This window comes from Symsagittifera roscoffensis, chromosome 2 (genome assembly GCF_963678635.1).
Source record: "Symsagittifera roscoffensis chromosome 2, txSymRosc1.1, whole genome shotgun sequence".
NCBI lineage: Eukaryota > Metazoa > Xenacoelomorpha > Acoela > Convolutidae > Symsagittifera > Symsagittifera roscoffensis.
This window is the reverse complement of record NC_087063.1, coordinates 71,206,313-71,220,278: the sequence shown is the minus strand read 5'-3', so window position 1 is coordinate 71,220,278 and position 13,966 is coordinate 71,206,313. Positions and strand designations below refer to the sequence as shown.

At 47.9% G+C, this 13,966-nt stretch overlaps 2 protein-coding genes across 2 annotated transcripts in view; both read right to left on the bottom strand.

The window, feature by feature from the left end:
• The window catches only part of LOC134840432 (phosphoinositide 3-kinase regulatory subunit 4-like), a 236,219-nt gene that overhangs the window by 178,938 nt on the left and 43,315 nt on the right, over positions 1 to 13,966 (bottom strand). The gene's annotated exons all lie outside the window — the stretch shown is intronic.
• Positions 9,602 to 10,204, bottom strand: LOC134839938 (uncharacterized). The gene has a single exon (XM_063855567.1). It carries the CDS (start codon positions 10,202 to 10,204, stop codon positions 9,602 to 9,604), a length of 603 nt encoding a protein of 200 aa, XP_063711637.1.

Sequence of the window (13,966 nt, the reverse complement as noted above, 5' to 3'; positions counted from 1 at the left end):
AGATGTCAATGTCGCTGGAAACCACGGGAAGAACCTTATGCTGCTCCATACGCGCCTGACCTCCATAGTAATGGCCAATACCTTGCACGCCGTCTCACACAACTCAAGTCTACTGCTATAATCATTAGCGTAAATCGATTCCGCCGTTGGTGTCTTCGATTTCCGGTATTTCGTCACATACTCCTCGATCAATCGCAACGCCAACGTAGTGTTCATTACCAAGATGGTTACCTTCTGTCGATGATCGGGTAATCCGATCGACCTAACTTCTTCCACGGCTCGCACTAAACAGAGGTTTGAGTGTTCCGGGTACCACACTGTCTGCGCCAAGCAATGGCATGGGCATTCCCCATGTGTAATGTCGATGCTCCGGAGATTGCGTTCTCCCGAAGCTTCCAGCAGAGGTTCCGATTCCATCATCTTCTCATGTGTTGTATCATTCTCCTCTTGTGCTGGGACACTATTCATCGGCTTTCCGGTGATATTCTGTCTCTCGAAGTCACTTGTGTTTTCGCCTTCCAAACTCAAGAGTTCTTCTCTCCAGACTTCACTCAAGTACTCTGTTTGTTCCCTAGGCACAGTTCCCAGGATCTTCTTCAACAACCTATGAAAATGATGCGACATTCGAGCCAGTCGTACGCACTTGGGTACCGAGAAGGCTTTGTCAACTAATATCATTTGGCTGGATACCTCTACCATCGCCATGTGTAATGTATAGTGGCTGCCACATAGGTTGGCTATTACTGATCCCGACAAAGATTTTGCATTTACTGGCAGACCGTAAGCCTCGCTCACGGGAAAATCCATTTCCACCTCAAGACCAATCCTCCAGCCTCTGATGTGTTTCTGGGTTGTTTGCAACGCCCCTGGCCACGACTTGACGCTCAATACTGTCACCAAATGGTGCTCAGACTCCAGCATCTCCAGTGATTGCAAACTACACATCCTTGAAAAGAACACCAGCGCCGTTGCTATATTCACCGGAGTGTTCGTGTAGCACTCAGCCACTATCTGCACTTCGCTCTTCTCTCTTTCTGTTACGTCGCCAAACCAAGCGACTAGGTCCTCTCTCTGGAAAGACTGTATTCTGACACATGATCGGCCATCACAAGTGTGCTCTCCGCCTCCGCATGTCAAGTCAAGACAACTACCGGGTTCCAACTTCTTTACTGATCCTAGCTTACTCATTGCCTCGCCCGACTCTTTACTCTGCGGTAGGATCAGTTTGTGTATCACATTCAGAGTTCCCAAATCTTCATCTTTTGTCGGTGTTAGCCTCACTCGTTCCGTGATTTCTTCAATCAAGCTTGCTTGGGGATGTGGGCACCAGGAGGGTCTCAGCAACTTCCAAACCATTCCCAAATTCGTAGTCATCATGCCATTTCTATTCCCCATTTTCAATTCCACTATCTTGTTCGAGCGCGGCACGCTCATTACCTTGGGCGTCGTCTCAAGTAGCAGGCCCAGGCTCGGTTCCTTCTTTTCCATTGAAACAATTTTTATTATCTTCTCTGTCCAAAACTTCAACAGCTCCGTCACTTCGTGATTCCTGTGAGCGCTCCCGGCCTCTGAATCCAAGAAAGGGTTGTATGCTATCCCCATTACTCCAGATACATATAGGTATTCTCCCCGTTTGCTGAGTAATCCTCAGCCGAGGCCAAGTTACGATGCACACCATGCCCCTCTTCGATTTTCTTGTTGTAGAATCTCCGTATTTCATCAAGTTTCCCATGATTCTCTAGAGATTGCCTTGAGTGACCTTACTTCTCAATCCCCGTACTCTGGTACACATTCAGTATGACAGCGGAGACTCTCCTCGCCAGAGTTTTGCTCCCCATGGCCTTCTGATGACACGCTTGGACAGTACTATTGGTCATTACGGAAATTATCCACCTCAAGAAACATGTGGAATCTTTTCTTCTCGCCAGACTCAAACCGGAATTATCTCTGGCGATATGCTGTACCAGCATCTGATAAAATTCTAGACGCTTGTTGTCTCAATAAAATCTCTTCTTGTTGATAAAATACTAGACTCGCTCGAGATCCATTTTTTGCCACCATCCACTTCCCATGTTTGTCCATTCGTCTAACCCTTTTTCGAGCTTGCATTCTGAGTTCTGAAGTCTTCTTCCGTTGCGAGACTCATCGAGACCTCTATCTCTTTCACCACTTCGGCCAGCCTCCTTGGTTCGGAGCTACACTTGTAGGCCGCAGTCTTCCACCGCGCTAGAATCATGGGAGCAGTCTCCCTCAAATTCTTCTCAGAGACAGCATCCGCCGACGGGCTATTCAACTCCTCTACTTCCCTTTTTCTCTTTCGGGACTTCACACCTTTGCTTGGGGCGTCGTCACTATCATCACTGATTCGACATCTTTGTCCCGTTCCAACCCTTCCGACTTTTGCCCCCCCCCCCTTACTCGAGCCTTAAGAATATCAATATCCTTAATCATATTACTAGTCTTAAGCTAATTCTCACCTTTACTTTTAATGATTTTATCGTCAATTTTTTGTTTCAGAGCAGAGCTGTCTTTACATTCATCATATTTGGTTTTCTGCTCCGTTTCTCGCAGCTTGATCATCTTATCCAACAACTCCTTTCTGGCCTTTTCATCCAGTCCGGTGCCCATCAGAACTGGTTCCCGGAACTTTACCACTGTGTCCCACAATTCTTCTTTGAAATTCTCCAGTGTAGCCTCGGTCTCCGCTTTCTGGTTAAAATCACTCGAGAATTCTAGCCACGTCTTCTCATACAATGTACTCAGGAACATCCATTTATTGCCCTCGAAGGTATTCTTCTTACTCTCTTTGGCACTCAAGATAATCATCTCCATGTTGGAGGTTTCACCGCTCAAGAGTAGTTCCAGGTTTCTGCGAGGGGATGATGTCAGGGGTGGTGTGGCCGTATTCGTCCAATCTTCTCCACTCAAGTCCTGCAGCAGTTCCTGGGTGGTGAAATCCTTCCCCGCTGGTTTCGGCTCAGGCGTATTCCTCACCTCCATTTCTTCTCTTGCTTCACTGAGAGTCTCATCCATGCTCTCCCCTTCTGATTCAGCTCTCCTTCTTTCAAATACGTCTCTAAACCTCGTCTCCACGAGACCGCTTCTCTTATCTCCAGGGGTGCCTACTGACAGGGGTGAGGGTGTAGTTGGGTTCTGCTTCTTGTAATCGGTGAGGGCTACATATAAGGGGCCAGCAGCCTCTAGCTCCTTCTCCTCTTCTTTATCTCTAGTTGCTCCAGCCCGAAAGGTGCTCGATACTTCCTCGTGGCAAACTTCATTTCATCTTTCAAGGCTAGGTGTCCTTCCTCCACAATCATTCTTCCATCGTCCCAAACTGGCAGCATGTTCTCTAGGTCCGCTTGATCGAGCTTTCTCAAGTTGTCCCGAACCTCGAACTTTGGAGGCATTGAGCCCCTCATCTTCTTTGCTTGTGTTGTCCATGAGTTTATCTTGATGTAGCAAGTGTGGAAGTAAACTGCTGCTGTATGTCCGATAAAAACGGGATCCCAGCCATCGGTGAACTCCCTCTGCTGTTTCTCCACTGCACTTCTGGCGTCCAAGGATGGGATACCAGAGGGCCTTTCATCCCCAAGGTCATTCTCCTGGCTATCGGGAACTCGGGGACGAGGTGGACAAAATTGACTTCTCCAGAGTCATTTCTAGCTCCTTTTCACCAGTTCGAAGCACCCCTTCCACGCCGGGATTCTCAAGATTCCTCTCCTGTCTGCCGTCAAAGGATTCAAATTCTCGAACTTGGGGTAAGTTTCAATGTGCCTTCACGCTTCCCCCCATTCTACATTGTAGCTGCCCCCGGAAATTAAACACCACCAACTCGGACCCTTTATCCTCCCGAAGAGCACTGTGTCACTCATTCATGCCCTCAGCACCTCTTGTCGGTACCAATTTAACGCCGTCCCATCTAGTACGCTTATGAGGCTCATTTGTACCACTGAGTTGCGATATGCTGCCACGAGAGGATCCGGAAAGGCATACGTCACCGCTGGCCCGTAGATACAAGTTACGACCTCGTCAAGCCTCCTGATCACTCCCAACGCGTCAGATCTCATGGCCAAGCACAGATCAGTCAGCAGAGGGATACCAACATTCGCCTCTCTCCATTCATCTCTCGTCTTGGGATTCCGTTCTTCGCCAGCCAAGTGTCGGTATTGCATGAGAAGATACTCCACCAGCAACGTCTTCAGTCCGGCAGCGCACTTGTAAGAGTAGGTATCGACACTTGGGTGGGTTTTCCTCATCGACAGAGGCTCCCCATATTTCATCAACCGATGAAACGCCACCAGTTCACCATGAGTCAAGAGCACTAGCGTCAGGTACCCGCCAATCCGAAGCGTCTCCACTCCTCTGCTAAACATGTATGCTGGACCCATGTTAAACAGGTACCTGGGATAAACCAAGTACAGGGCCAGTAAGAGGTTTATGGGCATATTCAACAGCTCTTGCACGAAGGCTTCGAATATGGTGTCCTTTGCATAGAACACTTTAGCCATGTACTTCTTCTCCCAATAAGGACTCAAGAATCTCAAGATTTCGTGATCTTTCCTCGTTCTCAGCTCGTCTTTGGCATGCTCCCTCCAGAGTCTTCCGACGGTGACTTCGTTAGCCGCTGTGACGAATCTCCCCATCGTCATTTCCTTACTCTCTGCCATCTCCAGCTGCCCCTCAAGAAATTCCCATTACTGCTTGACGAGAGGTGGAGCATTCTCCCGCGTCTTGTCCGTAGCATTCTCGAGCCTTGGGCTCAGGAACGGCCACCTGCCTCTCTCTTGTGTCAGCCGGTATGCCATTGCTTCTAATTGTTTCTCGGCCGCAGTTTTGCTGGTGGAACCATAGGCCGGCTGTTAGGTGGCTTATTATCCAATGATCATCCCTTATTTCCGAACTGAACTTCAATTGTCGAGCGAAATTCGAAATCTCAAGTAATAGGACCTCGTCCAACCTGTCTACCAACTCGTAGAATCCCCTCAAGGCATGAGATACGTACGCCCATCCGCTGCCAATTCCGACTTCAGAAGTCTCAAGTTCGTGGGTTCCAGCTCTCGATTGGGGGCTGCCATCAACACCCGCCACTCGTTCCCCTCCGCTATGAGGATCAATATAGCGTACACAAATTGCAACGCCGGCGGCATCCTTGCGTACCCCGGGGACGTTGTAAACGCCACCTTTGTCTTGGCTCCGAATCGAGAAGTCACATTCTCTTGCACCTCATTCATTGCCGCAAACAATGTCTGAATAGCTTCCAAGACCTTCTTGGGCGTCGGTGCATCACTTTTCAGATGCTCCGGAAGCCCCGCCGCATGCAAGTGATCATTCATTCCAGCAAACAGCAGCAGCTCCGCTTCGCAGCAATTCTGATTTGATTGCCACCACCAGAGTCATCATCTGGTTCAATTCTGCACCAGGCAGCAGGTACACTAGGGTCTCTGGCCAAAACAGCTTCGGCCAACAGATTACTCTTGCGGCTCCTGGATCCGATCAGTCATAGACCGCCAATGTCTTGGCCAACTGTGCGTTCCCACAGGGTCTTCCGTATCTTGAGTCGTTTGCTAATTTTCCGCCTTCATAGGCAGCATCTGGGAGTCCCATGTCTTTCGGATCGAGTAATTTGTCCACTATCCTCAGCTGCGCAGGAGTAGCCAATCTGTTCGGTGTTTGGGGGGCTCCACGATGACTCCCCAACAGCTTGAGTGGCCTATAATTGATCGGTCCCATTATTGATTTCAGAGGAATCCCGGTCAGATCCGCCGTCTCCATTATCCTCGTTCTCGAGAAGTGTGCTTCATGGGCCTTCAACCAATCCACACAATGGTGACGACTCAAGTCCTCATGTGACACGTGCTTGAGTTCCAGGGTCTCCGCCAACTCCTGTCTGCATTCCAGATCTTCCAGGTCCAATTCCTTTATCCTCTCTAGATATCGTGTCCGGCTCGTCTCCGTCGGTTTTTCCACTCTCTTGTGATCTACCACCACCACTGAGGATACCACCGAACTGGTTATCCTCCTTGAGCTATCTCTCGAATCGGCTCTCACTCCCAGGCAATTGGACAGGGATCTCGTGGCAAAAAAAGGGGTACCGGGGGTGGACCGAAGGTGAACTGGGCCAATTCCAGCAGATCCGCTTCCAGTGTATTTATGTGTTTCTGGAAGACGCCATTCAGCCATCCTCTGTATTTGTCTAATTATTTCGTTGATGTTGCGCACCTTCTCGTTCATTTCCATCGAATGCTGATCGGCCTTCATGTTATAAAGGACGGTGCAAATCGTGAGTATAGCCGGATCCATCTGAATCCTCAACTCCTCAAGGATGCAGCTAATCTTCTCATGTAGCCTCAATACTTTTCTCGATTCACCTCTGGACACGTCATTGGTTCCCATCATCAGAGTCACCGCGTACATTTTCACCATGTCTAATATTTCAAGTGATGCCAATATCTGAGGTGTTGCGGCTCCAGAAAAGCTCAAGAATCCAGTCTGCCAATGCGACTGGATCCGGGTCAACACTCGTATCAGGCTGCCCCTATGATTAAGTGGACTGCACCCTCCGGTATTCTCGGCTGTGCGTAGTACTCGGCCCATGACGCGTCGTGGAAGCAATCCCTTCTCGCCCGCTAGGCCGTGGTCCAATCGATACGGTCGTGTCTGTGGTATCTGCCGTCTGTATTCTTTTTGTAGCTTGCGATCACCACGCTCCTGACTGGTTGGTCTCTCCAAGTAGGGGGTCGCTCCACTCTTGTTGAGTCGTCACGGGTTCCCAACTGCAGCCTATCGTGTAATTCCTTGAGACGTGATGAACTGCCGCTAACTTGGCTGCTGTTCGGGGTTGAACTCGGGGTGTATCCCGGCAGTGCTACCTCCATCAGTGGGCGTATTGGTTGGGCCTCCAAACCACGCACGGAGGACACTGGCTCGGGTGGTATCCATACTTCCAGTCCCTCATTGATGTGCTCCTGAGCCGCTCGGTCCAAGTTGAATCCAACTCCATCCGTGATTCTGACCTTGACCCTGAAGCTGCTCGTTCTGTGGTCCTGGTTCCCTTTTCCTTTTGTCTCGCGATTTCTCGTTGTCGCCGCTGGACCTTTTCGAGTTCAGACTTCAACTGCTCGCAGTTCGCCTCATTCTCGCTTACCTTCTGCTCTTGTTGGTACTCTGTCCTTATCATACTAAGTTCAAGCCTCGCTTGATCCCTCTCTAGGACCGCTTGATCTCTTTCCAGGTTCGTCTGGTCCCTCCGGAGCTTCGCACCATCCCGGTCACGATTCGCCTTGTCTCCCTCCCACTGCGCCCTCTCCAGTTCCCTCTTCAGGTTACTGAGGTCCGGATATACTTCCTCCGTCTGTTGTGACCGTATCATAGACGGTGGTTTACTCGTGGACTGGCCCGCAGATCTTGCCGGTGGCCTGGTTGTTAGTGGGAAGTCCCCCGCGCCGTATTCCATGTTGTTGCTCAAGCCAGGATTTCTCGCCAAGTCGAATCCCCTCACGCCTCCATCCACATTCCAGGACAACCATCTGGTCTGCTCTTGATTGGATATCCCCTCTGTCGTGTAGCCAACCATCAAAACAGCTTCTGTCGCTGACTCCCTGCATTCACCCTGCGCCTCTAACTGCAGGATGGCGTTCAACATCACTGCCATCCTCTCATCGACTTGGGTGTAGTTCAGATCCCTCATGAGTTTGTATAGCTCATTGAGCGTAGGTATCTTGAGTGCTGCAGGCATAGATTTCCAAAAGCGATCTGCCATTATCACAATCTCTAGATGATCTTACCTTGTCAACCAACTTGAGAACTACCTTGTCAACCAACTTGAGATCTTACCTTACCAACCAACTTGAGAACTTGAGAAATTTCTCCCTTCGAATAATGCTGATCGTAAACTTGTTCAAGGCCTTCTTTTTCTTTTCAAATGAGTGCGGCTAGGTTGTCAACTCAGTTTTACTCTCGATTTGAAAATAAGATCCATTTTTAGACTAAGATTTTCTGCTCCTAACCTAAACCCCCATCATTGTGTTTAAAACATTATCCTATTATCTATTCTACTAAAATAGTTCAATTGTAAGTTTTAAGAGCATGCAGAATAATTTTATGTAGAATTGCAGAATAGCATCATTAATTCTTTAAGATTTTAATTGTCATGCCAATTACATTAAAATCCGTCTACGTGATTCGCGCCCCTTTTTACCTAAGTTGAGATCCCCATGTACCTAACTCGAGACCTCGATTGTCCGCCCGTAACTCAGGCGATACTCAAGTAGAATTTTTTGTGTAGGTGTACCATCATCTCCGTTTCTGCGAAGACCACGTGTAGGATGGCGTATAACTCCCTTGGGCTCAACTTGCCCCTATTTGGGTCATAAACCGGCATCGAGACCTCCATTATCCTTCTTTCGACCATGAAGTCTCTCAGCCTCGATAGTGCCAACATCCCGTCTTCAGGATCTATCGTGTTCCTTTCATTGATCCTCGTTACTAGAAAGCACAGGTATTTACCCGGGACTTGTGAAATTGATGGGAAAAGCGCCGCCATTCCTCCTAACCCCGGTATCTGTCTAAATAGAAACTCCACGTTCTGATATTCACTGTTGAAGTCGGCCTCTAGTCTCGATTTGAAGCTCATGTCCGGCGTTATACAGATCGCGCTAGACCTGTCTGACAAAATGAAGTCGCTGTCCATTATCAGGATGTTCTCCGAGTATTCATTGGGTATCTCAAATTTTGTTTTGAAGTTTCGTCCTATGGTAGGCTCAGCCTCTTCCTCATCCAGTTCCAGCCCACTGGTATCTCTCACTTCTCTGACTTTCTATATTATCAAATTTTCGGTGTGGGTAAGTCCTACCCCCACTCCCCGGACAAAAATATTTATCGACGTCCCCGTCGATGATGCTGGTTCTAAATTATCTGGCGGTATCTCAAGCGGCCTGTCGGTTGCTGTCCAACCGAAGAGGGGATCTTTCATTTTCACGCGTTTTTCTGCTGACACGTCGACCTGCTGGATGCTTTGCTCTCCATCTCTTATGCTCTTGACATCGCGCATCCACTCTAGAGTTCTCAAGTTTGTGTTTTCCCTCCTTTCTATCTCGCCCTGCTTCAGATCTGTTTTTTGTTCTGGTGTGGAGTAGTCTTCTTGCGGGTAATGTTCGCTGTCGTTGATAATTTGCCATTCATCGTCGGCCACCAATTCACCCACACTCAGTAACTCTTCGCTTAAGAGGCTATTTCATGTCAACCAAGAAGTCATCCCCGTACCTATTGTACATCATGCCTGTCCGTTTGCGATTGCCACTCCTGGTTCTTGCTGTTATCGCCAAGTCTAGTTCTGTCCACTTTGGCACCTCGTCCTGCTTCAGGTCATTCCAGTCTTCTTCCGCAAAGGATTCCGCATCTGAGCCTGCTTCTATCTTTTCATTATCGTCCATGCTCACGTCCTCGTTGCCATCATTCTGTTCTCTGGTGCTTTTCCCGTTCACTTCGCATGCTGGCTCTACCAATAGGTACTCTAGTCCCTCCATATTCTGCGGGACGCACCAGTCCTCCGGAGATGGGACAAGAGGCTTCAGATTTTCATAATGCGCTGCTCGCCCTGTACTCAAGCGGTAGAACCGTCCCTGCTGGTGTATTCAGTGCTCATGAACGGTCGTCGCCACTTCTTGAGTAATTTTTTCGTCACCTTGGGAGGTATAACAATCTGGAACACCCAGACGTATTGGCCCACGGCATACGGTTTAGCTTGAAGTATCTTCTCGTCATATTTCCTCCGCTGCCTCATTTGAGCTGGCGCCGTGTTCCTCCTGCAGAGATCGTTTAGTTCCTGTTGTCTCTTGACCGCTTCCTTCACATAAGCTTGAGGCGACGTCGTTTTACCTTCGTATTCTTGGTAAAAGAACGTTGGGGGCATTGCTCTCTCTCTCTCTCTGCCCGTTAACATCATGAAGGGACTGATTCCCGTTGTCGAATGTTGCGTGCTGTTGTACGCCCCGACCACTTGCGGCAGATATTTATCCCAGTCTGTCATGTATCTCGAGCAATATACCCTCAGCATGTTCACCAACGTTCTGTTCTGTCTCTCCACTAACCCGTTAGTCTGAGGGTGGTAAGTCGTTGAGTGCGCTTGAGCAATGTGTGACCTTTTCATCAATTCTTTTGTCAGGTCACCCACGAAGGCTTTCCCGTTGTCCGATTGAAATGTCATCGGACAACCACATCGTGATATCCAACGTGTTATCAAGTGGTCACAAGTCTCCTCCGCTGGGGCTGTTTGACAGGGCACCGCTTCCGCTGAATTCCGAGCTCTCAACGGACTTGAGTGGGAACTTCATCTTCTGTGGGTCTTTCACCTGTAGACATGCCAGACATGCATTCACGCATCTCTCGCAGGCCTTTCTTAATCCTGGCCAATCAAACCTGTGTAGTATTCTATGTTGCACCTTGTCTATCCCTTGATGCCCCATTTGATCGTGTGATCTGAATAACACCTCCGTCTGGTACAACTGTGGTAGTATGATGAGGTTATGCTTGTGTAGTATCTTCTCCTCGTCCTTTCTCCTGCATGCTACCACCCCATCAGCTGCGTGATAGAGCAAATCTTTCCTCTCTTTGTAGAACTGGCTCAAGATCTTGCAGCTGTTTTCTTCCAGGTCTCTTTTCTCCTTGGCTCCCAGCCGGATCCATTTGGAGAGGTTCTTTTGGACTCGTATCAGATCCGACAGCCTTTATTTCGCCTTGACGTGTTCCTTCAGTGCCATTATTTGACCATTCATTTCTCTGGGACTGTGGATGTCATCTTTCAGTTTGACGCAAACTATCATCCTCAAGATCTTCCTGTCATCTTCTGGCACCAGGTTTTTTCTGACATTCGAGTTGCATGATAGCTCCCTAAACGGTTTCCTTGATACCGCAATTTTCTCAAGTTCTTCACCTCCGCGCACCTCCTGCGGATCCAAATTGTACGTTCCCGAGGAGGGATCCGTCTGTAGTTCCCTGTCGCGGTGCCTCATCATCTCTTCTGCCAATATCATGGATAGACTCTCTTGGTAATCGCTGCTCTTCTCTGAGTCTTCATCCCATTCTTCACACTCCCCGGACAAATTTTCTTCTTCAACATCTTCCTCTGTAATGGGCCACTACCTGGATATTTGACTCAGTCCAAGGTGATCAGCCTCCTCCTTGAATGCCACCTTCTTTTTCCTGACCATAGTCCGCTCAAGTATGTCTTCAGGGATTCTCTCAACCAATGACTGCACGACTTCTTTTCCATCAGGTTTCTTTCCTTTCAAGGAGCCCTCGCTACCATCCGCACCATTCCTTCTCAATATCGTGACCTGTGGTTCCTGTTCACTCTTTTCTTTGACCACGAATTTATCGTTTGTCAGTTTCTCGAGTAATCTCCTCAAGTCTTCGTTTATCTCTGCTCTTCCCGTTTCAACTTGGTTGAGATCATAGCCTTTTGCCTTAAGTGTCTCCCTCACAAGTTTTGACTTGAGCATTATCTCTATTGGTATCCCTTGGGTTTTTTCAAAATTGTCTTCTCTGGACGTTCCTTTGGTAATTCGGGGTGATCTTCTATAGGTTTGCCAGACTTGTCGAGCCATCTCGTGAGTGGAAGACTACCATACGTTTCTTTATCCATGAAGGAGAAGCCATCTTTGATTTCTGGCCGATCTGCCTCTCTCTGTTCCTGTCTCTCGTAGAACTCCGTCTTCTTACTCAAGCTATCGGCATTTTGATGTTTGTCTCTCGTCCCATGCTCCATTATCATGTTGTATCCATCCAGGCTAACTATCCATCTCCCTATGTAGCTCTGATCCATTGAGTACGTTTTCAACCAGCTGCGTGCCCTGTTGTCGACTCGTAATTTGAATGGCTCGCTGCCTATTTACGCCCTGTATTTTTCGACAAGGGTAACCACTGCAAACATCTCTGCTTTGGGCGCCCCTTACTTCATTTCCGTATCACTCAAGACTTTACTCCCGTATGCTATTGGTTTCAATAATGTCTTCCCATTCCATTCCTGCTCTTGATTGAGAACGCCAGAAATCGCTACTACCGATGCATCCGTGTCCAGCACGTAAATTCCTTTTTCCGTTGGCATCCCTAGCACCGGTGCTTCACACAACTCCTTCTTTATTCTCTGGAATGACTCTTCTGCCGCATTGTTTCACGTGAATTTCTTGCCCTTGAGCCTCATCAGTTTTTACATCGGGTACACTTTGTCCGCATAGCCCTCAATGAACTCCCTGTAATGGTTCGCAAAACCCAAGAAGCTCATCTGTTGATGTTCCGTTTTTGGCGATTTCCAGGTCAGAACTGCTTCTACTGCATCTGGGTCTGGTCTGATGCCGTGTCTGTCCACCATCCTCCCCAGGTATTTAATCGAGTCCTTGAGTATTTCGCATTTTGATGGCTTGCACTTTAGCCCCGATCTCTTCATGCTGGCAAACACCTCGTCTAGTCGCTCGATGTGGTCCTCTAGTGTCGGTGTCGCTATTACCACGTCATCCACGTACTTTATTACCAGGTTGCCGTATTTCTTCGTTACACCTATCAATGCATGTGCCATCAATCGTTGAAACGTAGCCGTGGCGTTACAAAGTCCAAAGGGCGTCCTCTTTCATTGAAACAGTCCCAGCTCGCAGGTAAACCCTGTTTTATCCTTGTCTTGCTTCCTCAGAGGAACCTGCCAAAAAGCTGATCCTAAACCAAGAGTCGTAAAAATTTTTGCGTCCCCTAAATTTGAAAGGCTCTCATCAATTCTAGGTATGGGATAGGCATACTTCACCGTGACGGAGTTCAGGTATCGAAAGTCACAACAAAACCTCAATTGGTCGCCTTTCTTCTTGGCCATCGCCACTCCATACACCCACGGTGATTTGGATGGTTCTATCATATCTTTTTCTAGTAAGGTCTCTATCTCTTTTCTACATGCATCCGATTTGTGTGGGGTCATACGCCTCGCCCCCTCCATGTGCGGCTCCGCCGACTCTCCAAGCTCTATTTCATGTTCAAAAAAATTACAACATCCAATGTCTGCCTTATGTTTCGAAAAAACGTCTTCATTCCGTTCTAATACGTTCTTGATGGCTTCAAGCTTTTCATCAGTTACCTTGCCCCTCAAGTGCTCTATTTCAGGTAAAACCAGTTTATCCATTTCCATTTCCTCTAGTGTGGGTCTTTCTGAAAAATTCGAACAGCTCAAAAGTCCATCGTCTGTCTCTGACTTAAGTGATTTCACAAGACCTGATGAATCTTTTATTTTCTTTAATCGTCTCATGATACAAATCTTGTCCTGTGATTGGGACAATCAAGAACTTCATTCTCTTTTACAATTACAGTCATTTCATATCGAGTTTTCAGAGGTAAAGCGTATCCCAGTTTCCTTCCCCTCTGGATTGTGATTGGTATATCAAGAGTATTCAACAAGACTCTGACGCAGAGACCGCTCTTGGTTATCGAGAAGGGTGTTCCTAAAACAGCAGCACTTTGACTATTTGGATTTGGATGCATACTTCCTTGACGTCACTTAGTTCATTATAACTTTTCATTCGCAAGCTTACAATTGCCGCTTCGTTTGCTTTCAGCCTCACCCTCTACTCAAGAATACCGGTGCTTTGTTTTCATTCGCCATTATCAAATTTACCGGTTTAATTACGCACTTTCTTTCCGGATTCCGAATCTTGAACATGACATTGTTTAAATCAAATATGACGTCGAAATTTCTAATGAAATCCCTGCCTAAAAAGAATTGGTCAGACTCGTCTAGCTTTTCCACCACAAGAAAGCTCATCCACAGGTTGGGTTCCCCCAAGTTTAGGGCTATTATTGGTGTCCTACCTAGTACCCGCAGTACCCCTTTGTTTGCAGCTGACAGCCGAATTCTCGAGTCTATTAAATCGTCTTTGTTGAAGCCCATTCGCTCCCAGGTTTCGATTGGTATAACGCTCAAGACCGCACCCGT